The 25,089-nt window shown below is 39.0% G+C and overlaps 1 protein-coding gene across 1 annotated transcript in view; it reads left to right on the forward strand.

Moving 5' to 3' along the window:
* The window catches only part of DSG2 (desmoglein 2), a 49,074-nt gene extending 25,136 nt beyond the window's left edge, over nucleotides 1-23,938 (forward strand). Inside the window, exons 4-15 of the mRNA XM_027576772.2 lie at nucleotides 1,443-1,604; nucleotides 1,737-1,881; nucleotides 2,887-3,053; nucleotides 4,920-5,057; nucleotides 5,172-5,357; nucleotides 9,751-10,016; nucleotides 10,802-10,944; nucleotides 11,248-11,475; nucleotides 15,691-15,918; nucleotides 18,017-18,138; nucleotides 19,271-19,600; nucleotides 21,199-23,938. Of these exons, the coding sequence (XP_027432573.1) occupies nucleotides 1,443-1,604; nucleotides 1,737-1,881; nucleotides 2,887-3,053; nucleotides 4,920-5,057; nucleotides 5,172-5,357; nucleotides 9,751-10,016; nucleotides 10,802-10,944; nucleotides 11,248-11,475; nucleotides 15,691-15,918; nucleotides 18,017-18,138; nucleotides 19,271-19,600; nucleotides 21,199-22,206 (3,123 nt within the window). The 3' untranslated portion in view covers nucleotides 22,207-23,938. The remainder of the gene's footprint in view (nucleotides 1-1,442; nucleotides 1,605-1,736; nucleotides 1,882-2,886; nucleotides 3,054-4,919; nucleotides 5,058-5,171; nucleotides 5,358-9,750; nucleotides 10,017-10,801; nucleotides 10,945-11,247; nucleotides 11,476-15,690; nucleotides 15,919-18,016; nucleotides 18,139-19,270; nucleotides 19,601-21,198) is intronic.
* Nucleotides 23,939-25,089: the final 1,151 nt, after the last annotated feature.

The following is a 25,089-nucleotide window of genomic DNA, read 5'->3' on the forward strand; positions in this document are numbered from 1 at the left end:
AAGTAAAAGATCTTGTTGAATTTCCCCAACTTTCCAAATTCTCTTTGTAGAGGTAATACTGTCAACAGTGTAGTGTCCTCTAAATCTTAAGAAATTCATAAGTATGTATATACTTACATACTCTTATGTATATACATAAATACAAACAAACCAACAGTTATGTCCACACAGTTTCATTTAGGTTATTTTTAACCTAAATAGCATGATGTAATATATAATTAGTACATGAAGATCTAGAATTCTTTAGAAATACTATACACATACACACACACACACACACACACATACATGTTTGTATATATATGCATATACTTGGCAAAAAACAGAGACAGACAGAAGCACAAGAGAAAGAGAAAGGCAAACAGATGGAGACAGAAGCTCAGTGAAAGGTAATCGTGGACTGCCCCAGATTCACCATTCCACTTCAGGAGCAGAGCTGGTGTGGTGTAGCAGGAGGTTGGAGGCCCCCATCTGCTGTCTCCTTGGTCATTCTCAACAGCAGTTCCCCACCCCCAGTGCATGTTGGGAAACCTATAGGAAGGAAGTGTAACTAATCCCCAAGTTCCAGGACAAAGAAGTGATCAGGTAGGTGAGTGGCCATGGCTTCTAAGATGTCTGAAGAAGAATATTAAGGAACCAGTAGGGGACCACAGAGACACATTTACTAATGAAGAATTACAGACACGAATGAAATTGTTTATAGAAAAAAAAGACGACTACCAAAGACATTAGAAATGGGTTAGATGCATGAATTTCCTGAGGCATTCCAGGCAGGGAAGACACTTGACTTTTTTAATCCTTCTATAGAAGGATGCCTTATTCAGACTTTCCAGATGATTGAATGGATTTATAGAGGTGATTTTGACACTGCAATTTTTTCTTCATGTGCTAAATATAAGCTATATTTTATTTATTTTTTATTTTTTAGAGAGAGAGTGGGGGGAGGGGCAGAGAGAGAGGGAGAGAGACTCTCAAGCAGATTCCACACCCATCGTGAGGCCCGACACTGGGCTCAATCTCATGACCCTGAGATCATGTCCAGAGCCAGAATCAAAAGTCTGATGCTTAACTGACTGAGCCACCCGGGCGCCCCTCCTCATGTGCTAAATTTGATATCTGTCCTCCCAAGATATACCCCTAATGATATCTTAGTTTCATAGCAACCATAACAGGTAGGCAGTAGTGTCTCTCCACTCTCCTGATAGGAACACTGAGGCACAATGAGGTTTCATAACTCTTAGTATCACATAACCAGTAAGTGGCTGAGACAAGATTTGAACCCAGGTTCTCTGACATCAGCCATCTTCTCTTGAGTGCTTGTGTTCTCCCCACTCCCTCCTATCAACATTATGACAACTTCAGAGGGAAATTTTTCATTAAAAATATGTGCATGTAAGTTACAGAGTTTAACTTGGGGCATTCTTCTGTTATTTTTATGTTAGATACATTCTGATATTGCAGAAGAAAGAGGACTAAAAATTACCTACAAATACACTGGAAAAGGGATCACAGAGTCACCGTTTGGTGTGTTTGTCTTTAATAAAAACACGGGAGAATTGAACATCACCAGGATTCTTGATCGAGAAGAAACACCAAGTTTTCTGGTAAGTAGAACAGTTTTACATTAATTAGTTTGCAGTTTTTCTTTGGTAATAGTTATGATTTGTTTTTATATTGTGGTAATTTAATTACTTTAGCTTACATTTAATCTCATATTATTTATGTCATGATTTCAGCTAGTTGGTTATGCTTTGGATGAAAGAGGAAACAACCTGGAGAAACCATTAGAACTCCGCATTAAAGTTCTAGATATCAATGACAATGAGCCAGTGTTCACACAGGACGTCTTTGCTGGGTCTATTGAAGAGCTGAGTGCCGCAGGTCAGAGTTTCTAATTTTATGAATGAGTACCACCAGTCATGTTAATAACCCCATTATATAACTGAACGCTAAATCCTATATCTTGATGGAGACTAAGTACTACCACAGGACAAATGGTAACAAACCTATCCCTCTAGGTTTGGAACCACTTTTTCTGTGATAAATTCTAAAGGCTTTATGTGACATCTTTTTTTTACCCTCAGAACAGACATGGCAGGGACGCCTGGGTGGCTCAGTCATTAAGCCTTTGGCTCAGGTCATGATCCCAGGGTCCTGGGATCAAGCCCCACATCGGGCTCCCTGCTCAGTGGGAAGCCTGCTTCTCCCTCTCCCACTCTACCTGTGTGTGTTCCTGCTCTCACTATCTCTCTCTCTGTCAAATAAATAAAATCTTAAAAAAAAAAGAAAAGAACAGACATGGCAGATCAACGGGATGGGTTAGGTCTCTGTAGCAACTATGCTGGCTTGTAGCTGGAAAGTAGCCATTGACAACCTGTGAACAAATGGATGTGGCTGTGTTCCCATAAAATGTTATTTACAGAAACAGATGGCTGGCTTTGGCTTTGGCCCACTGGCCATAGTTCGCTGACCTTTGACTTACATTATTCCTATTGTCGGGTTTATTGACAACATGGTCCAATGCAGTCGTCCATGTGAAGATTTGCAGGAGAGATTTCTCTTTGATCATAATAAAAGAACAGCTATGCTTCTTCTGAATTGTTTGTATTTTACTAAACATGTATTTGTACCTGTTCATCCTTCTTTGTATTGATTGTTAGAACTATTATAAATAAATTTGCAGCCTTGCCCTTTTCTTATCTTTCCTATTTCTGCACCCCATTCACACTTACTTTCTCATCCAATTAAAGTTTTTCATCTTGGTAAACTGCGATTTTGATAAGCACTTGAAATCCTTTTGTGAACAGGATGAAATTAGAATAATAACGTACATAACTTGTGCTTAAAGTTGAGCTTCACCTTGGACACCTTTGTTTCTAATGCCAGATACCTTTGTGATGAAAATCAGCGCAACAGATGCAGATGAGCCCAATACCTTGAATTCTAAAATTTCCTATAGAATTGTATCTCAGGAGCCTGCTTATCCTCCAGTGTTCCACCTAAATAAAGACACAGGGGAGATTTATACAACCAGTTTCACCTTGGACAGAGAGGTAAATTAGTATTTTATGTTGCTCATCTTTTAAACTCTTCTTTATCTTTTCAGGTTTTCCTTTCTCTTTATTTCTTTTTTAATTTTCTTACTTTCTTAGATATTCTTCATTTATAGGATAAATCTTAGAAATACCCTCTTCTAGTGATGTGCAGTCCAGTATGGTAGCCATTAGCCATATGTGGCCATTGAGCACTTGAAGTGTGATTTGTCCAAATTGAGATGTGCTATAAATGTAAAAAAGTCACCAGCTTAGAAAAACTTAGCATGAATTTAAAAATGTAACATATCACCTTAGTAATATTCTATTGATTGCATGTTGATGCAATAATATTTAAGATACCATGGGTTAAATAAAATGTATTTGTTTAAAATTAGTAGTATCACCTTTTTTTAACTTTTTAAAATTTGACTGTTAGAAAACTTAACATGAGGACAGCTCTGTTCTAGGGCCTTTCCAGTCAGGATTCTGTTTGCTAGAGCATCCTAAAGCAATGATTCATAATTTGTGTTGTGCTTCTGTAATGAAACATCAGGGGTCTCCTCTACCGCTAATACAGACATAGAGGGAGGAACAGAGACTGACATAAGAGTCCTACTCAGGATAATAGAAATATTCATAAAGGAAAGAATCATTGTAAATCCCAAATTGGAGGAAAATTTCAGTGGGATTCCTGAGCAGGCTATTCTCAAACATTTCACTTTTTTATTTCTAACTCAAAGGGAAAGTTTTAGATGAAAATAGGAAATAGAAGATTTTTTAAATGCTACATACATGAAGGTTTTAACAGTGTGCACAAGGAAAATGTGGATGATCCTAAGAACACTGTATTGTCATCAAACATAAGTCATCATCCAGGTGCAGTCACTATATTTTGTATTACTTGGGAAAATGATTTCATTTTGCCCAGAGAGGGAGAAGATTGTGCCCAACATCGCTAACAGGATCTCTGTAAAACTAAAGAATATTATTACTCCCTAAAATTCTACTCTGTACCTTTCCACATAAAATTACAATGGAAAAGTATTATTTTTAACTATCCTGATTTGTGACAAACTGCTGTCTGTGAAGTAGGGCAAGTGTAGCCAATAACGATGTCTGTCACTTATTGGGCATCTACCATGTGCCGCCAAGGGTCAAAAGGATTAAGGGTATTTCCAACACAGCTAGCAAGTGACAAAGACAGAATGGAACCCAAGCAACTGGCTCCAGGGCCTTAGTTGTCCTGACTCGCAATGAGCTGTTCTGTCCCACACAGGACCCCATGCATTGGCACTGGCTGCCCCCGCTTTTTCTTACACTCCAGCATTACCAAAGGGAGCCCCCGTAAGGGGACCATGTGGAAGAGAAAGGCTCACTTTGGAATACCATGTGAGACATCATCCTCCAGGACAGGTTCTCTAAGAATCATCTCTCTCAGAATGTCTGGACAAAATCGACCGCATTTTTTCCTCACCAGCCAAGTTTTCTTGGGGACTAGGTTTTCCTTGCTTAATTCTTAGCTAAAAATGAAGAAAGAACCAATTCCTATAGTCATGCCCCCCATCACTTCCCTGTAGAGCAAACTACATTTTGAATGGCACTTCTTTGTGCACAGACTATTTTAAGGAGGGACTCATTTCCTGATAATGTCACCAATGACATATTTAAGAATTTGACTACCGACAACTTCTTTAAGCTTTTTCTGGCTTCTAGATATGCTCTGACGGCAAATAAACAGCATCCTCACATGAATAACAGATCGTAAAACGTATTTATGAATAAAATATACTGTAGTTCTTTCTCTTGATGATGAAATGAACTAGAAAGACAGATTTGGGAGTGATCAATTTTCACCCCAGATGGATATTTTTCATTGCCTTGCAGGAACACAGCAGCTATACTTTGACGGTAGAAGCAAGAGACGGCAATGGACAAATTACAGATAAACCAGTAAAACAAGCTCAAGTTCAGATTCATATTTTGGATGTCAATGACAATATACCTGTAGTCAAAAATGGAATGGTAACTATTTTTATAACAGATGTATCTTCTTACTCATATTTTAGTCCTACCTAAAAATATATCACTTACGTTTGTGCTACATTGAAATAAAAACCCTGTGTTCATGTTTTGCAGACTGAATGGGTAGTTGAAGAAAATCAAGCCAATGTAGAAGTTATGCGCATAAAAGTGTTCGATGCAGATGAAATAGGCTCTGATAATTGGTTAGCAAATTTTACATTTGTATCAGGAAATGAAATGGGTTATTTCCACATAGAAACTGATACTCAAACAAATGAAGGAATCGTGACCCTTATTAAGGTAAGCACTTAGTGTTCAAAATTGGAATGGGAAAAGTTGGTGCAGAGAAAGAAATGATTGTATTTTAAGCCTCAAACACTTAAGAGTGCTTTATATACTCAACCGACACCACAATTGTTTGAGATTGGAGACCTCGCTATTTGCCCCAGTTCTGTAGTTAGCAAATGGTCACACTACAGTCCAAATTCCGATCAGGGAACTCAAATCCTAATCTGACAACATGATACCAGCGTCATTATTGCTCAGCACACTTCCTGTCTTGCTTGCAACCTGTGTCTGACTAGGGCATCCTTACATCATGACCTCTTGCATCTACTAATTATCCCCAATTTATTATCTCTTATTTGATCAACTTAACATAAAGCCAGACCTCCCTAATAGCATCTAAAAACAAAAGCTGTAATAACTTGACAAAGCTTGAATCCAGTTGTCTTCATACCTAACTGTGCCTAAGAGTCACCATGTAAAGTTATATGCCCCAAATGCTGATTCCTGGGCCCCATGATCAAGTCTGATGGGGTGGAGCTCAGGAACATGCCTTTATAACAGAAATCCACTTGTGATTCTAATGTAAGTAGTATGAGGGTCACATTTTGAAACACAATGGTCTGACTTCTTGTGCTTAATTGAATCAGTGAAAGAAAATCTTATTAAGCATACGGGTCTTATACATTTGAAATTTATTACCCCCACAGAATTTTTTTTTTTTAAGATTTTATTTATTTATTTGACAGAGAGAGAAATAGCAAGAGCAGGAACACAAGCAGGGGGAGTGGGAGAGGGAGAAGCAGGCCTCCCGCCCAGCAGGGAGCCTAATGCAGGGCTCGATCCCAGGACTCTGGGATCATGACCTGAGCTGAAGGCAGACACTTAACCACTGAGCCACCCAGATGCCCCTACCCCCACAGAATTTTTTAAACAAAAATTATAGGATGGATTTTTTTATCTAACATTATAAGTAAGGAAGAATGTCAATGTATTTTTAAATGGCTTACAGCTTTCAAAATACTATTCCATTAATCACACACAAAGTTGATTCCAGAAGTTTCTAAACTTTTACAAAAAATATATGACAGAGTAGGTAAAGTCCAACCATAGGGAGAGGAATAATGATAACAGAATAGAGAAATAGTAACTTGAATTTTCATGGTAATAATTATGTGCACCATTTATTAATAGGCTATTGTATGCACTTAGAGTACCACTTGTAAAGTAAAGGAAAATAGAATAAGATTACCTCATGTTTAAAGGGAAGACCCATTTTATAATTATGCAAGAAGTGGATAATGGCATCAGAGACAAATAGATTTGCCTACTTATATAGAAGTAAGCAATCCTCTTAGTCAGAGAATATGAGTACAACCTTGCTAGATGCTTAAGACAAAAAGCCAATACTACATAAGGAGAAAGTCAGTGATGAATGATAGAAGTTCTAGAAGTATTCTCACTCTACCATGGTAGCACAAAAAGGGATATAGTTCTTTCTACCAAAGGGGGCATAGCAAAAAATAGTAAAATTAGCATTAAAGTGACAACAACAGGTTGAGACAATTATAAATTTACTGTCTCAATTATATAAAGAATTGCTTCCGAATTTTAAGAGCAATAGTCAGATTCCATTCAAAGGAAGTTAGACAAAGAAGATATACCGATAGCAAATATGTACATAAAGGATACTCAACATCATTAGTCATTAGGGAAGATGAAAATTAAAGCTATAAGAGATAGCACAATGCATCTACTTGAGTGGCTATAGTCAAAAAGACTGACAACACCAGCAATCGGCAACATTATGCAGAAACTGAACTCCTATCTCTTGCTGGTGGAAACATAAAATGATACAGCTAGTTTGGCAGTTTTTTAAAATGTTAAACACCAGGTAGTTACTCAGTGACCCAAAGATTTAGTCCTAGGTATTCACCCATGATAAATAAAAGCATATATTTTAAAAAACGTGTGTGATGTCAGTGGTAACCACTTATCATGGTGAACATTGTATAATGTGTAGAAGTGTCAAATCACTATGTTGTACACTTAAGACTAATAAAACATTTGCATGTCCAGAAAGAAAGAAAGAAAGAAAGAAAGAAATATATCTGTACAAAAACTTCTGTGCAAATGTTTATAAGCAGCTTTTATTCATTATAGTCGAAAGCTGGTAGCAATAAAAATGCCCATCAGCTGATGAACAGGTAAAATGCAGTATATCCGCATAATGGAACACTACTGGTTAATAAAAGGGAATGGAGTACTCATACTTACTACAGCATGGATGAATCTCAAAATCATGCTTTGTATAAGAAGCCAGACACAAAATAGTACATATTGTATGATTTTATCTACGTGAAATTTCTAGAAAAGCAAAACAGTGGATTTAGACATTGATTGCTCAGGGCTGGGGCTGTGAGTAATGATTGACTACAAACAGGCAAAAAGGAACTTCTTGGGGTGATGAACATGTTCTCAAACTGGATGGTAGTGACATTGGCAAAACTGTACAGGTTTGCTAAAAATCATCATGTTGTACACTTCAAATGGGTGAATTTTATTCTATGTAAATTATACCTCAATAAAGCTGTCAAAAGGAGAACAGATACTTTATTTTTTTTTAAGATTTTATTTATTTATTTGACAGAGAGAGAGCACAAGCAGGGGGAGCGGCAGGCAGAGGGAGAGGGAGAAGCAGACTCCCCGCTGAGCAGGGAGCCCGATGTGGGGCTCGATCCCAGGACCCTGGGATCATGACCTGAGCTGAAGGCAGACGCTTAACAGACTGAGCCACCCAGGCGGCCCAAGAACAGAAACTTTATAAACTGTGGAAATACAGATACTGATATTTCATCGTATGAGGAAAAGCCACAGCTTTGTTAACAATTTAACAAATACATTTAAAATCTTTAACGCTATTAAAAGTAGCAAAAATGGAAATGATAAAATATGTTGACAGTTTTAAAAACAGAGGTATTTGCCCTCATTCATTGTTCATGATGCTGAAAATTTTTTTCTTTCTCTTTGGAGAAGTATGGCTATTTATAATAAACACCATGAAACAGTTTCTATGGCCCTAGTACCTAGCTCATTTTTTAACATTGTTGTGGCCTTCCATGGTCTGTGACTACTAATGACATCTGGCTGGAATATTTTATTTTGCATCCAGCATACGTCATGCTATTAAAACAAACATGTCAAGTGCAATAGCAGCTTAAAAAGAAAACTTTCAAAAGGATTCTACAGTCACAAAGAGTATATTTTCTCTAGTCATTTTCTGTTGAGTCCTTGTCTCAACACCCTAGTGGCCCATTTTAAAAAGAGGTCAGAAGCTGTTACCCATCCAGAACCCTACAGAGAGGAACATAATTTTGTAATAAATCATCGAAAAACAAAGTGAACAGCTTTGCAGTAATTCATGTAAACACATGTAATACATTTAATGTTACACTAAAGAAACAAGCAAAAATGGCCCATGAATCTAAATGGTCAGGACCACTAGAAATAAAAATCAACAGGATCTAAATAACCTTTGACTAGGTATTTCTTTTCATAGTGGGATGTAGCTCAACAGAGGAAAAATAATTTGTGTAAAAATGTTCACAGCGGTGTTAATTGTATTTAAAAATTACATATAGTCCAAATGCCTAATAATCAAATGGCTAAGTAAAATAAATATATCTAAACAGAATACTGTAGAAATGTTTATAAAAAGAAAATGAACAAATTGGAACATAAAATATGTATAGTTATACACTAACTATATCAAATGTACTTTATAAATTTCACAATTCACAAAGAACAATATTTGGAGGAAAGTTAATCTTTTATGGAATTAATAGCAAACCAGATATTAATAGACGTTATGTTATAAAGGGGGGGATAGGTTCTTTGTTTAAATAAATTTGAAAACCCTTGGGTTTAGGCAGGTTAAACCAGGAGGTCTCAGCTTTTTGGTATGCTCATGTGCAGTGAAAGTCTATACTAGGGGGACAGCCGGCTGCTCCCACTAGCCATGTAACCCTTTTCACTGGAACAAACATATAGAATACATTTTAAGGAATATTATATTGCATGTCCATTAACTTTTTTCAGTAAAGTAAAAGAATCATTTTGGATTCTTAAATATATATGTGTGTATGTCTATATAATATATTTTAAATAATTTGAACTTTAAAAAGATAAACTGGGGCTGTGCCCTAAATCATCCTTAACATTGATGAATATCCAAACTAACAGACTTTTTAATTGCTTGGTATCAGTATGAGTTAGAATACTGAGTGCTAATGTATTCCCCATATGTTAAATTGTTATATCTAACATTAAAACTATATGTGTGTGTTCGTATGCTCTGTGTGTGTTGTTTTCTCTTTTGAAAGAATTCCCTTTGATTTTGTCTTCCTAGGAAGTAGATTATGAAGAAATAAAGAATCTTGATTTCAGCATTACTGTCACCAACAAAGCAGCTTTTCACAAATCAGTTAAGAATAAATATAAGCCTATATCCATTCCCTTCAAAGTAAAGGTGAAAAATGTGAAAGAAGGCATTCATTTTAAAAGCAGCACAATCTCAGTTCACGTTAGCGAGAGCATGGATAAATCAAGCCAAAGCCAAATAATTGGAAAATTTCAAGCTTTTGACGAAGACACTGGACAAGTAGCCCATGTAAAGTAAGAGATAGTTATGAATATATTTCCTTATTTTAAATTATTTTAAATCCCTGTCTTCAAAAAATCTTAATGAAATATGAACACTTTATTCCTTCCCTCCCAGCATTACAATCCCCCAAAGGTCTGGAAATTAAATTATCCAGAGTTGTACCTGCAACTGAGAATCAGGGAGAAATTCCCCGCCCCTCCCCCCCCCTCCCCCCCCCGCCGCGCCCCCGACCACCTTCCTTCCACCAATTGAGTGTGCGGCAGAGGCTGGGTGCTTCACCTCCAAGTAATTCTGGCTAGAGAAAGCTGAAAAGCAACAAAGAGAAAGTTCAGAAAGAAACTTCCTGTCTTATATTCTGTCTAAACCTGTCTTATTTCCTGAAATAAAGTATCAGAGGCAAGAAAGTAGCAAATACATTTTCTCCACCAGTTGTTGTTGGGTAACTAAGTTACTCTCCAAAGGTTTACCCCAAGTTTTAAGGGAGACTAGACCAAAAGCTGTAGGACAGACTGCAGAACAACTTGCCAATTTCCTGGGTTTGTAGGCAAGAAAGGATTGCCTTTGCATTATGTCCTGGGTATATTACAGAAATAGGGAAGGTTCCAAATAAGGGTGATAAGCAGTAAAGAGAGGGGCTTTTTAGGAGAGTTTCAAGAAATTAAAAACATTTCAAACTAATGCCTGTAACAAGAACATAGATAATGAACCAAAAATTAAGCTTGAAAGAGTTGTAGATTATTAGAGATTATCAATTTATCCGGAAGTGAAAATTATTTTTATGTTTGTTTGATAACAGATATGCCAAATTGGAAGATATAGACAACTGGATCTCTGTGGATTCTGTTACATCTGAAATTAAACTTGTAAAAATTCCTGATTTTGAATCCAGATATGTCCAAAATGGTACATACACTGCAAAGATTTTGGCAATATCCGAAAGTAAGTTATTACAAATGTATTTTTCTTGGTTATGTGTATCTAAAAATTATTTTGGAACACCCAAGATGTTCATTTTGTTCTTGCAGGAAAACCAAATCTCTCCAATGAAAAAAACCTTCACATTTCTACTCATCTAGTGAATTAAAAAACATGACTTGATCTGAATATTAAAATGTATCTAGGATGGAAAGTGCCGTAATTTGTTAGTACCTTCTCCTTACCAAACCGGAAAGAGAATTCAAACTGTGTCTGTTGTCAGCAATATGAGCAGCCTATACGTATTTCTTCTTTCTCATTTTTAAGGTTATCCCAGAAAAACCATCACGGGCACTATTGTTATCACAGTGGGGGACATCAATGACAACTGTCCCACACTGGTCAACCCAGTGCAGACTCTCTGTGATGACGTGCATTATGTGAATGTGACCGCAGAGGACCTGGATGGACCCACATACAGCGGGCCTTTCAGTTTCTCCATCATCGACAAACCGGCCGGAATGGCAGAAAAATGGCAAATAGTACACAAAGAAAGTAAGCAAAATCACTGGACTACATATTTAAATATCAAACCTGAGAGAAATCTAAAATCGTTATAACATAGGCTGTGTTTCTTTTTTCATAAATTATATTTCCGATACAATTTTGTACAGAAGTTGATAAAATGAGGTTGTGGAGCTCAGGGATAGTGTCTTTCAATCGTAAGCCTATAGTAGATGCCCCATTTGGAGTCACAGAAGATGGAGAGAAGAAAAATAACCTGATGTCTTAAAGATACCTGGGTATTCCCTAAGTCACTCCTGAAATGGTGGTTTTGTCTTACGAGGAGTGGTTGGCCTGTCTAAGCACAGCAATCAGAGTAGATGCCTTCTAAATTCTTAAGCTATGATAACAGTTCCATTAAAATAATATTTATGAATGACTTACTGTGTACGGGGCCCTCTGCTGGCCCTTCATAGACACTACCTCATTTAATCCTTTAATCTATAACATGATTCCCTGATTACAGCTGAGAAATCTTGGCTTACCTAGAATTAAGTAGCTGTTCAAAGTCACAAAGCTGGTCAGTGATGGACACAGCATGAGGAAGGGTCTCTCTGACCCCCGCCCCCATTCAAGGTGGCCCTGTGTGTATATCCGTGTCTTAGACATACCCCTTGTTGATGTGAGCTTCTGCATGTCCTCCAGGGTGGTTTTGAATACCACAAACTATCCAGGAGACTATTTTGTTTTAAACAATTAGTATTCATTTTAGAAAAGTTTCAAATATAAGACCCAAGCTTTTCTTAATTAACAAATTTATTGTTATTTTAAATCTAACAGATTTTTATAGCCATTTTAAGAAGCTTTGGATAATATTTGGTCCAATTTACAGAGTAAACAAACACCTTCAACATCTCAAACTACGTTTATAAATTTAGTGTATTTTGTTTTTTGCCTATGCATTTCAGTGATCTGAATTAATAAATCAAATGCATTATTCTCACTTCTTGTGATCCCTATAACTCTAAAATTCCAATAAATGTGACTTATAAATACACTGAACCTGAAATCCTCTTCAGTGGTCCAATACTGAACAAACCAGTGATATTTCAACCTACAGCTACAAGAACAAACCAGTAACATAATCACATATTTTAAATTGGAATACAAAGCTGTCACGTTAATAGGGCTAATTTTCCTAAAAATGATGCAAGTATGAAAACACAGTAACAATTACAAATAATTGCCATGATTCAAAAATATTAAAACCATGTCTTTGGGGCACCTGGGTGGCTCAGTCGGTTAAGCGGCTGCCTTCGGCTGAGGTCATGATCCCAGGGTCCTGGGATCGAGCCCCACATCGGGCTCCCTGCTCTGTGGGGAGCCTGCTTCTCCCTCTCCCTCTGCCTGCTTCTCTGCCTACTTGTGCTCTCTATCTCTCTGTCAAATAAATAAATAAAATCTTTAAAAAAATTTAAAAAAATAAAACCATGTCTTTAATTTGCTTAAATATCCTATAACTAATTTTAAATCTTCTTAGGGTTTATGTACTCACTGGCAGAAGATAGTTATGCTCTCAGTTAACTCAAGTTGCCTCCCCTATGAGGACAACCGTCACCATCCTGATTACCAATTATTTAAGACAAAGTTTTCAGCTAGCATGAGCCCTGGGTGGCAGACATCCAGATGATTCCTCTTAGGGTAATTAAGTCACAGGCCTCAAAACTTGAAAAGTGGTTGGTCTCCCTGTTCAGTATCTAATTCTGTACTCACAGAAGCCTGGGACTCCCACCCAGGTCGAATGCTTAATTGGAGCTGGCCTTTCTTTTATTAAGATGTGTAAACATGTTTTGCATTGAACTTACTGGCTTTCCAACTCTTACTTATTTTATCTGAGAAACATATGATGTTTGGGAGATGAAGCACTCTACTAAAGTTAACCACCTTACAAGTTTGGCCCTACTGTCGTCAACATTTTACAGATGAAGAAACAAGGGCACAGAGAGTTTTCTTAACATTCTCAAGGTCAGGGGCACCTGGATGGTGCGGTGGGTTAAGCGTCTGCCTTCGGCTCAGGTCATGATCCCAGGGTCCTGGGATCAAGTCCCGAGTTGGGCTCCCTGCTCAGCAGGGGAGTCTGTTTCTCTTCCCTCTGCCCCTGCTCAGGTGCTCTCTCTCTCTCTCTTTCTCTCTCTCTCTCTCTCTCTCTCTCTCAAATAAATAAATAAATAAATAGAATCTTAAAAAAAAAAAATTCTCAAGGTCACAGCTAGCTAAAAGCTGGAACTAGGATATGAACCCAAGCAGTCCAGCTCTGGAATCTTTCTGGATACATAAATATGTTTTCTATCTAAAGATCAAGATGTTTGAATTTGATGGGTCCTTGAATTTTTTATAGTCTTAGGAACCTCAAAACTCTTAAGGATATGCATGTTGGAGTGTTATAAGAGGAAGTCGCTGAGATTTATACTTTGTATACCTAGACAATTTAGAGAGAGAGGATTCTGTAAACCAATTTTCTTCTCCTTCGTTACATAATAAGGTGATCGATCGGCTAGCTGTCATGATAATAAATAGTTCCTATCTATTTTTATTTATTTGGGAAAATTTTAAAGCACAGAAAATTCCAGCGACCAATATGGCAGACATCTTTGTACCTACCACCTGGAATTTAAGAAATATTAACAGTTTCTTATATTTGAATGAGACCTCTTTTTTTTATGATAATGGATAAAATAGAAGCCCTCATTTTGCCTTTTCTCCCCTCTCAACTTGCCCCCTCAGAGCCAATCACAAATTTAATTACGTTCTTCTTCCAGGCCATGTTTTCATGGATTTTTTTTTTCATGAGTTTTTACTTCTTTAAATGACTAGATGCTTTTCTCCCTTCTCCAAGGCTTTGAGGATGATTTAATAAGTATATTCTAGCTATGCAGGTCAAATTCTATAAAATTTGGACCTTAAAATGAAAAGAGGCTATTTTTTACTTCTAAAAATAAACAAAACAAAACAAACCCCAAACACCTCATTTTTATCTTTGTGTTCATCCGGGTTTACATGTCTTGCAAGTTTATTATTTTTAAATAAGTGTTATAAATATGTCAAAGTAATTTTTAAGCTCTTGTACCTGATCATTATTTTTACTCAAGTGAAAACTGGTCATTATTTTTATTCATGTGAAAGAAAAATTTGAAAACAATCATCAGTCACATTAAAAAAAAAAATAAGATAGAAGTTCATTCATACAACACTTTGTGTCATGTTCTTGCCAGATATGTGTAACCTGAATCCAATCATGAGGAAATAATCAGACAAATTCAAACTGCAGAGCATCCTTTGAAATAGGTGGCCTTCAAAAATGCAAGGTCTTGTTGGCCAAAAAAAGGGTGGGACTGACCTAGACCATTCATAGAGATTGGGGTGACAACTAAAGGCAGTGCATAATTCTTGATTGAATGCAGGATCAAGGGAAAAAAAACAGAAAGAATGAGAACTATAAAGGGCATTATTGCAACAATTGAAAAGTTTGACTATGAGTTATATCAATACTAAATTTTTTGAGAGGGCTAATGTCCCTTGGTCCTAGAAGGTACATGCTGATGTATGTACCATAATATCTGCAACTTCCTTGCAAATACTTCAGAAAAAAGTGAGTGGATAGAAAGTATTGTTATAAAATGTAAACAAGTCACAAAGGGTAAGGGTATTCATTGTAATATTCTTACAATTTTTCTGTAGATTTGAAATTTTTCAAAATTTTGAATATATAGTGGTACAGTATCAGGAACAAAAAGGAGGAGACTAGATAAAATGAGATTGGCCCATTGCTGAAAGTTACTAAAGCTGGGGAAGCATTAACTACACTCTTCTATTATTGTCTTTTTGAAAATTGCCTTAACAAAGTTTTTTCAAGATGGTAAAATAAAGGTCATTTAATGGAAATGTCATTTAACTCACCACTTGTTTGTTGCTGTATTCCTGGTACGTAGAACAGTTTCTAGCATTCAGTAGACATCACACATATTTGTTAAAATTAATCATAAAAGGAAGATGTGTCCAAATCCAATTCTTTGCTATCAACCTGCCTCTTGGGGGGATCTGGACTAATTTTAACAAGCCCACAATGTGAATTCAGTAGAGAAGCTAAGCAAGAATAAAGCTTCTCACTGGAACTAAATATTATCAGTAATTAAAGAATGTTTCCCTTCACCCCTTCCTTGGTAATCACTCATTTCTATTTCCTTTTGCCCACCTCTCCCCTTGTAGGTACCAGTGTGCTACTGCAACAAAAGGAACAAAAGCTTGGGAGACATGAAATTCAGTTTCTGATTTCGGATAGTCAGGGTTTCAGTTGCCCTGAAAAGCAGGTGCTCAAACTCACAATCTGTAAGTGTGTGGTTGGTGGCAGTTGCATGGAACATCTGAGTGACTCCTCCGTTGGCCTGGGACCCGCAGCCATTGCGCTAATAATTTTTGCCCTCCTGCTCTTGCTACGTAAGTATTTTAAAAGCCACTCTTTAGCTAATCTACTCATTTCAGTGCCCTACCAGTGTTTTGTTGCAGTAGTAGTCATTGATTTCTTCACAGTGAGTCTTTCACCACACGGGAACACTTCCAAGGGTGATTAGGGAAACAATAAGTGACCATTAATAAATTCACCAAAGATTATTCTAGCCCTCTGCAGAATTTTGTCTCATAGAAATGAATTTTTGTTTTATAAAAACATGTCATTTCCCGATTTAAATAACCAAGGTTACTAGACAGCCTGGGTGGTGATAAGCTCTGTGATGAGGGACGTTGTCTGTTCTTCCACACCTTTGCTTAGAACAGTGCCTTGCACATGGTAGGCTCTCAAAGAAAAGATTTGTTGGGTAAATTTGGGTGGATGGATACAAAGGTATTTTACGGACTCCTCCTCTTCCCATCAGTTCTTGCTTTGCACCTTCCACTTGTCGGGGCTCGGCCTCCTCATACCTTCTGCTTTGCTTGCCCCTTCCCCTGCGCCAACAGTAGCCCCACCTCTGAGCGCTTCTGTGCTTTCTGACAATGACAACCAGTCCTGCCTTCCCTGCATGGCCTCCGAAGACCTCAGGTTTCCTTTCATGAAAGAGCAAAGTACTGCAGCTTGGGGTCGTGTGGAATCCCACTCCATTTGCCGCTGAACAAGGGCCACCTCTCAGGCACCCCCAGTGATGTCAGTGATGAAGGAGGGGCTTGTCAAAGCCAGTGTTAGATGTGCAGCTGAGTGCACAGCACTCAACAGTTTACAGTGTACGTTTATACCATTGTCTCTGTTTTACGGGTAAAAGTACAGACGTGGGTGGAGAAATGACTTGTCTCAGCTCACCAGGTCTGTCACCAGGTACTGGAGCTGGGACTATATCCTTTACCCAGAGACCCCTTGCATTGCCTTCTCATCTCAGACTCCCTGGGGCCCAGTGTGGTGCTTGGCTGGTGGTAGACACTTGGTGAGCATTTGTTAAATCTGTTGAAATGGTTGAGTTGCCACTGGCTAATTTCAGTTTTTTACTCACAGTGTAGCTACTCACAGTGGCTATATTTACTGAGCTGTCAGCTATTTCACACAAAAGGGGATCTAGGAAGTAGTCAATTCATCACTGGAAGCTGCCAAATGGAAGTTGCAGTAAAAGCTAATTGGAGAATGACTGTCCTCAGGTGTAATTAATTCTTGACTACACTGATCAAGAAGACAACTTTGGCTTTCACTTCCTCCCTGAGATAGAATAAAATTTAAGGAGGGAGCCCTGAAATCTTATTGAATTCGTGATGAAATATTATATATATTTTAAGGGCTTTTAATGTAGAATCATTCTCGAAAATAATCCTCAGGTCATTCAAATGTTAATTTGAACCTCAGTTTGCCATGCCTTCTGCTAAATTCTACTGCAGGATGAAGTGGTAAAGTATTTTAGAAGTTCCAGTGTTCTAGAATATTTGAACATATTAAAATTTTCCTAGCCCTTGGAGTGTTTGATCTTTTTAACATATATATTTTTTTGGATAGTGAATTTTCTTATATTAAAAAAGTGATTTAAAAGAACAACAGAAGATTTAAGTCTCGGGGTGCCTGAGTGGCTCAGTCGTTAAGTGTCTGCCTTTGGCTCAGGTCATGATCCCAGGGTCCTGGGATCAAGCCCCGCATCAAGCTCCCTGCTCAGTGGGAAGCCTGCTTCTCCCTCTCCCACTCCCCCTGTTTGTGTTCCGTCTCTCTGTCAAATAAATAAATAAAATCCTTAAAAAAAGGAAAAAAAAGAAGATTTAAGTCTCTAAATTGGCTTTGATGATTTGTATGCTATCGAATCCAGTCTTGGTGCTCCATCCAGCAACCACACACAACCTTTCTGTGATGAATGAGGACTCCCTCATGCTGCCTTTAGGCTTTGATATGATTCACCAAAACAAGCTTGGTGAGGTTGGATCAGAGTGAAGAAAAGAAAAATGCAAAAATAGGGCTGTAAATAAGTGAAGACTGAACTCTAAGAAGCAAAATGCAAATTCCAAAATTAGGCAATATAAATTTAGAAATATGTTGGGATTAACCTTCTCTGGACTCAATTTTGTTTCTGTCCAGTTGTACCACTTTTACTGCTGATGTGCCATTGTGGAGAAGGTGCCAAAGGCTTCACCCCCATTCCTGGCACTATAGAGATGCTGCATCCTTGGAATAATGAAGGAGCGCCACCTGAAGACAAGGTCAGACAATCAGATATCAGTGGAACTTGCCTTCTTTCCCCATTTAAGGGCCTTTGGGAGCTGTTTCTAACATTTTAAGTCATGAGAGAGTAACGTAGTCGTTATAGATTTCATTCACATATCTTTGTTAAAACAAAGAGTTCAAATGACAACGTATTTTGTGTTGGTTACCAGGGCAGAGTTGAAGTGGTCTTATTCTACTGTGATAGGTCCTATGTTACAGAGAATGTTAAGAAAGGGTCAGGGAATGAAGGATGTGCTTCTCCATTTCTGTTCCCCTCACTATATAGGGTTAGGAGAGGTAAACCCACCACCCCCGGAACAGTTATGAGATTTTGCAAGATCTTCTCTCCTCCCTACTTAATAGACAGGAGGAGATCCCGTTGTCTGTTGCGTCTTCACCCCGGGCCAGTCATCACCATCTGCAATAAACATTGTGTTCCACAGGACACGATTTAGCATCAAGCGTCAGAGAACTCAGAATAACAGAGGCTTAAATATGAATATGGGCAGTCAAGGATCAGCATGATGATTCCTTTACAATATGGTCCCGGCTCCTCCTTCCTTGTTGTTCCTCCGTGGATGAGTTCCATTCCCATGCTGTCTTCATGCTCTGTCTGGAGCTAGCTGCTGTCTCCACATTCCAAAAAGCAGGTTGGAAGAAATGTTTTTAAAGAACACTTCCCAAAAGTTGCCTACCCCATTTCTGCTTGAAATCACATTACCCAGAACTTAGGTAGCCCTTCTGAGTAGCAGTGGAGGCTTGGAAAGATAGTCTTTATTTGGAGTAACCATGTGTCCAGCTAGAAAAAAAAAATTTAATAACTATAGAAGGAGGCATTAAACCCTAGAGGAAAGTTGAAATGCCATTGATGCCAATAGAATAAATGAGCTGAGACCATATTTAAATAATTTTTGTTTTCTCCTTGGGTTATAATCAGCTAACAAAGCAAGAAGGTGGAATGGAGATCTTCAGAAGACTCAAATACAAGTTATTCAACCCAAAATATTTTTCCTAGTTTGCCTCTGTGGAAATAGCTTATTCCCTTCGCCTGCCTGCTTAGCTCAGATCCTTTTACCCCCCGAACTGACCTCCATCCTTCTCACCCCTCCACTGTATTTGCTTTTATAGGTGGTGCCTTTGCATGTGACAGCAGATAATGAAGAGGATGTAGCTGTCGACATGGGAGTGGGAAGTACAGCAACCAAGGAAACCACAAAAGAAAATAGGTTTGCCTTCATCAAAGGGCATCATGAGATGTCTGAGGTGGATGGAAGATGGGAAGAACACAGAAGCCTGATTTCTGGTGGAGTTACTGAAGTGACAGGGACAACAGGAGCCAACATAGGTGCTGAAACAGCAAGGATCACAAAAGTCACAGGGTCTTCCAGAGACCTGGCCGGAGCTCGAGCAGCTGCTGTTGTGGCCAACGAAGAATTCTTAAAAAGTTATTTCACTAAGGTAAGAGTTGGTTTTTATAGGTGCTGGCGCAGGGGGACATCTATATGTGAATGTGGTATTATTCGGGTAATCATTGCCTTGGGTCTAAATAGGACTGTGTCATTTTTTAAGAGAATGCTTATAGGCAGTGAGGAAAGACAGATGTGGCCCATTAAATCAGTTAGCTCCATTCTGTAGTGATAGCAAATGACCCCACAATCTTACTTCTTGCAGAAGCTTTTTTCTCACATTCCTGTTTTTCTCAGTTGACACAACTCTGCTCTTCTCCGTGTTGCCTTCATTCTAAGATGCACTCGGAGAGAGCGGATTGGACTGGGCGGGTGCGGTCCTCGGGGAGCGGGGAACAGAGCCACGCAGAACCAGGCAATGACTGGCTCCTCAAACAGCTGCCTTTTTGGGGGGCTCACATTTCACTGGTCAGAGCGAGTCACATGACGAAGCCAGATGTCAGTGGCTCAGAGAGTACAGTTCGTCTGCCAGAGCAGACCTGATAGGGATGATCCCACGAGGACCAGAGAGAATACGTAACCTAACAATCACAATCTGTTATGTGCGTTTACATTTTGTCTACTTGGCCTCACTATTGAGGAGGTTCATAAAAAATCAGGAGGAGAGGTGCAGGAAAGATGATGGGATGTAGTCAGAAAGCTCATGCCTGGAATGAGGAATTGGAAGCAGGGCTGGGTACCTTTCTTGAGAAGAAGATCCATGTGCCCCACACAGGGATGGACAGAGTCAGAGTGTTGGGCATCTGAAGGACACTTGAGACGAGTGAAGGGATGGACTTCTAAGGAGGCCAGTTTATTTCTGTCCCCTCCCTACATGATAGCCAATTACCGGAGTGCTTTTGCCCGTCCTGTCTCCTACTCCCGCGTTTCTTTCGGGTCATCTGCCCACCTGTTAGCTTGATGGGAAGATGGTGATGCAGTCCATGTCAGGAAAACCATTTCTGCTCAGCCCCTTTCTGTCTCACTGCCAAGCTCCAGTCTGGGGTGCCCTGTTAGTTTCATTTTAATAGTTTTCCCTCTCCACTCAAATCCTGCTCCAGTCAGACTTGGTTGTGTGTGTATGTGAGCAATTTTTTATTCAGAAATCATTTCACACTTACCAGAAAATTTCCAAGAACAGAAGAAATTTTGAACTTCTGTATATTCTTTACCCAGATTACCCAATTATTAACCCTTTGCTATTTGCTATTTGCTTTCTTAATCTCTCCCCCTCTCTGTCTCTCTCTCTCTCTCTCTCTCTCTCTCTCACATGTACATTTTCTTAATATAATACAGTGAACAAATTTAGAGATTTAACATGCTATATTCCATATTTCAATTTTGCCAATTATCCCAATAATGTCTTTTTGCAGCCATTGTTTTTCCCGTCTAAGACCTAATTCAGAGTCCTGCCTTTCTTATCTTTCATGATATGAATTTAAAAAAAAATAATACGTGCCAGCCGTATTGTAGGATGTCCTTCCATTTGTGTTTTTCTGATGTTCTCTTACAAGGAGACTCAGGTTATGCATTTGGGGCAGGAACATAGTCTTATTCTTAAGTGAAGTTGTGTCATTAATTCTACACCTCTGTGTTTTATTTCCATTTTAGAAAGCTGCCTCTTGCACTGAAGAAGATGACATTCACATAGGCAAAGACTGCCTTCTGGTTTATTCTCAGGAAGACACTGCGTCTCTCCATGGTTCCATTGGCTGCTGCAGTTTTATTGAAGGAGAACTCGATGATCGCTTTCTAGATGATTTAGGGTTTAAATTCAGGACACTAGCTGAAATTTGCTTGGGTCAAAAAATAGATATGGTTGGGGAAACTGAGCAGAGGCAAAAACCTGTGGGAGCGTCAAGGACGAAGGCAGCTTCACACTCATTCAGTGAGCAAACCAGCATTAATTCGGAGAATGCCTACTTCTCTGGTAGTAGCTTTCAGGTTCCAAAACCTTTGCATGAAGCAAATGCAGAGAAAGTAACTCAGGAAATAGTCACTGAAAGCTCCGTATCTTCTAGGCAGAGTCAAAAGGTAGCTACTCTGCTCCCTCATCCGTTGGCTTCTGGTAACGTTGTAGTGACAGAAACTTCCTACACCACAGGCTCCACGATGCCACCAAGCACCGTGATCCTGGGTCCTGGCCCGTCCCAGGCCCTTATTGTGACGGAGCAGACATATGCACCGGCCCCTCCCTTCATAGAGCCACATTATGCTAATGACAGTAGTGTTGTGGTTACTGAGAGAATCATTCAGCCTAACAGGGGCCTACCTGGTCCTCTGGAAGGCTCTCAGCATCCGCCAGATGCGCATTACGTTATGGTGAGGGAGAGAGAGCGCTTCCTTGCCCCCAGCTCAGGGCTGCAGTACCCCCTGGCCACGGCCGCTGTGGCAGCGGGACCGAATGTGACAGTGACAGAAAGGGTGCGAATCCCTGCCTCCAGTTACCAATTTCCTGCCGAAACCTCCGTGATGGCCAGAAAGACAGAGGTTTCTGGAGCCGCAGTCCATGGCCCCCTGCCAAATTTCAGTTTAGAGGAGTCTGGTCGTTCTAATTCTACTCGCACCACGTCTACCAGAGTCTCCAAGCACAACATCGTGCAGCATTCTTACTCCTGAACTGTAGTCCGCCATTCTTACTCTGACCCGGAGTCCCATTTCACGGTTTCAACGGGCCTGTCTTCTGATGAGCCTGTAGACTTACGAGACATACACATCGGGCTTAAAACTCTTCTCAGTCACTAATACACAACCAGCCTTGCCGTCCCAGCCTCCGGGGGTGGGCTTCAGAAATGCTCCAGGGTTTGCTGAAGGCATAAGGACGATGCGATGTCTTAAGTGCCTTTTAGTGAGCTATGGCCAAACAATATTCACAAAGCAAATTAGAGAGTCAGTCCGGCTTCCAAGAGTTCACCAAATGGACACAGAGTAGCCAGGGCTTCAGCTGTCTGGTCCAGCCACCCATGAAGCTGACTGGGCCTCTTGGCCCTACTGCATTCACCTTGAACGTTGCCGTTCTGTATCCCATACTTGACAGCCCCTAGCAGATTATCAATACCTCATTTCTCCAAAACCACGTGCACAGTCTGGACGACTGTTTGATGACTAGAGGCCTGGCCTTTTAATCTGTTTTAGGATGATTGAATTTGGAGACATTGACACAGTAAAGAACACACGTTGTAGGTCTCTGTGCGTGTGTGTTGTATGACCATAAAAATAACATTATTGCTTCCCTGTGTCCCCCCAAAATCATGAAAATAATGAACACTTCAAATTCAGTTGAATAATCCAGGGCAAAATTCATAAATATAAGATCACTTTACTTTTTAGAATATTATACTATTTTTACAAACTCAGGATACATTATCTTCTAATTTGGTACAGCTAACTTCACCACCAGACTGGCTTCTTCTCCGCTGTGATAGGAACCTGCCTGTTTTACTGCTGTGTATCCTCAGTTCATGACACGAGTGCCAAATAAATACTTGTGGCATCAAACCAAATTTTAGAAACCCATCTTTTTTTGTTTACAGTTGCAAAAAATACTGAAACACCCCATACTGTCAATAATTGTGAGTTTGAGATGTCGCTGACTGCCCAGTCCTGACTTACTACATGAATATTAAATATTAAAGATCATTCAGTTGAACAATTGGCCTGAAATTGTACAACATCCTTTTGCCTTTCATTTTGAAAAGTTATTTGGGTATTTTGGCTTCTCAGTAGATTACGCTTTCATTGCTCCTTGAAAAAATAGCTCATTTAAAGTTTCAGAGCACGCGTGCATATCAGCAACAGTTGATGTGAATATTTCCCACAACAAAATCAAAGACTGTAACTTTTTGATTTTTCAAGGTATTTTGCTAGGGAAATGAATCTTTAAAAATTCTTTTTTTAGACGTGTTTTTTACTTGAATTATGTTATACAAAAGATTGGTATGTTTTGCTCCTACTGTCTGTATATGGGCAAAAGGCATATATTTTTAAATATCATTAAGTGTGTGGCCAAGGTGAAGGTCAGTCCTCTACTTAGTAATTGTTGCTTCCCCCCCCATTATATATTTAGTAGTTATATTTTGCTATGTATGCAACAGGAATTTCACTACCGTGTGAAATGTGAATATGATCTGCGGACTCCAAAAATCCAAACTTGGTCTTAACCATACTCCTTGGACAGACTCAGAAAACCTAACCTGTCTCTCTTGTATGTAGCATAATCACATTTTCTAAATGGTTTTTTTTGTACCTGAAATGGTGATTTGTATTAGGTTTTACATTTGTTCCTTAGGAGATTATATTTGTACGTGCATCATCATGAAATATTTAAATAAAAAGATGACCTTTAGAGTGACCCTTTTCCATCATCTTTTTATTGCCCCATCATATTTTACAAGGACTATAGTTTTGCATCAAAGGAGAGATCTCCCTGAAAACAGGCGTTTGTTTGACTTTGGTATTTGAATTAGAACTGCTTATATTGGGGCGCCTGGGTGGCTCCGTCAGTTAAGCATCTGCCTTCGGTTCAGGTCATGATCCCAGGGTCCTGGGATAGAACCCCGCATCAGGCTCCTTGCTCGGCGGGAAACCTGCTTCTCCTTCTCCCACTCCCCCTGCTCGTGTTCCCACTCTCACTGTCTCTCTCTCTCTCTCTCTCTCTGTCAAATTAAAAAATAATCTTTAAAAAAAAGAAGAACTGCTTACATGAAAACATCATTTCCAGAAGGCCTGCTGAAATTTTAATTTCACATATATTTTAGTGTAAATATGTCCCAAAGTAAAAAAGTCTCTGTTGTTTATCTGAAATTCAAATTTAGCTGGGCACTCTGTATTTCTCTTTGCCAAGTCTGGCAACCTTGTTCCTAAGGGACTGGAGTTTGCTCTCTGCCCACAAAGTAACATTGGAAGAAGCTGTTGGGTTCAGCTAAAGCTCGCTCATCTAACCCAAAGAGATGAAATCACTCAATCAGTGTTAAGAAGCTGCTTGAGTTGTTATAGTTTACAAGAGAAAAGATCAGAGTTTCTGCCTATACTATAATGTCACATTAATAAATACTTCACAACACTGGCACATCAAGACATCCTAAAGCATAAAGACTGTGTAGTATTTCTGTGACCTCAGGGCTCCCACCTCAAGTGGCACATGGGAGCAATTTTTAGTTGATTTCTACAGACCATATCCCAATCACCACCACATCAAAATGTCTACAGGCAGATGTTGCTTATCAAGTAACACCTATAAATGAGGTGCTTCCAAAGAAAGGGTTAAGGTGATCAAATCTTACCTCTTTAACATAACACAATTTCTTGGCTTCGCTATTTTAGTGGAGTTCAAGTCCTCTTTATCATTACTGATTTTTTGGTCCACTCTTTCTATTAACTGCTGAGAGAGGGATATTAAAATCTCTGGCTGATTGTGGCTCTGCCTACTCCTCGTTTAATTTTTTCTAGTTTTGCTACCTGTGTCATGAAACTTGTTAGACCTGTGTTAATGGGTACAAATAT

This window comes from Zalophus californianus, chromosome 14, assembly GCF_009762305.2.
Source record: "Zalophus californianus isolate mZalCal1 chromosome 14, mZalCal1.pri.v2, whole genome shotgun sequence".
NCBI classification, from domain to species: domain Eukaryota; kingdom Metazoa; phylum Chordata; class Mammalia; order Carnivora; family Otariidae; genus Zalophus; species Zalophus californianus.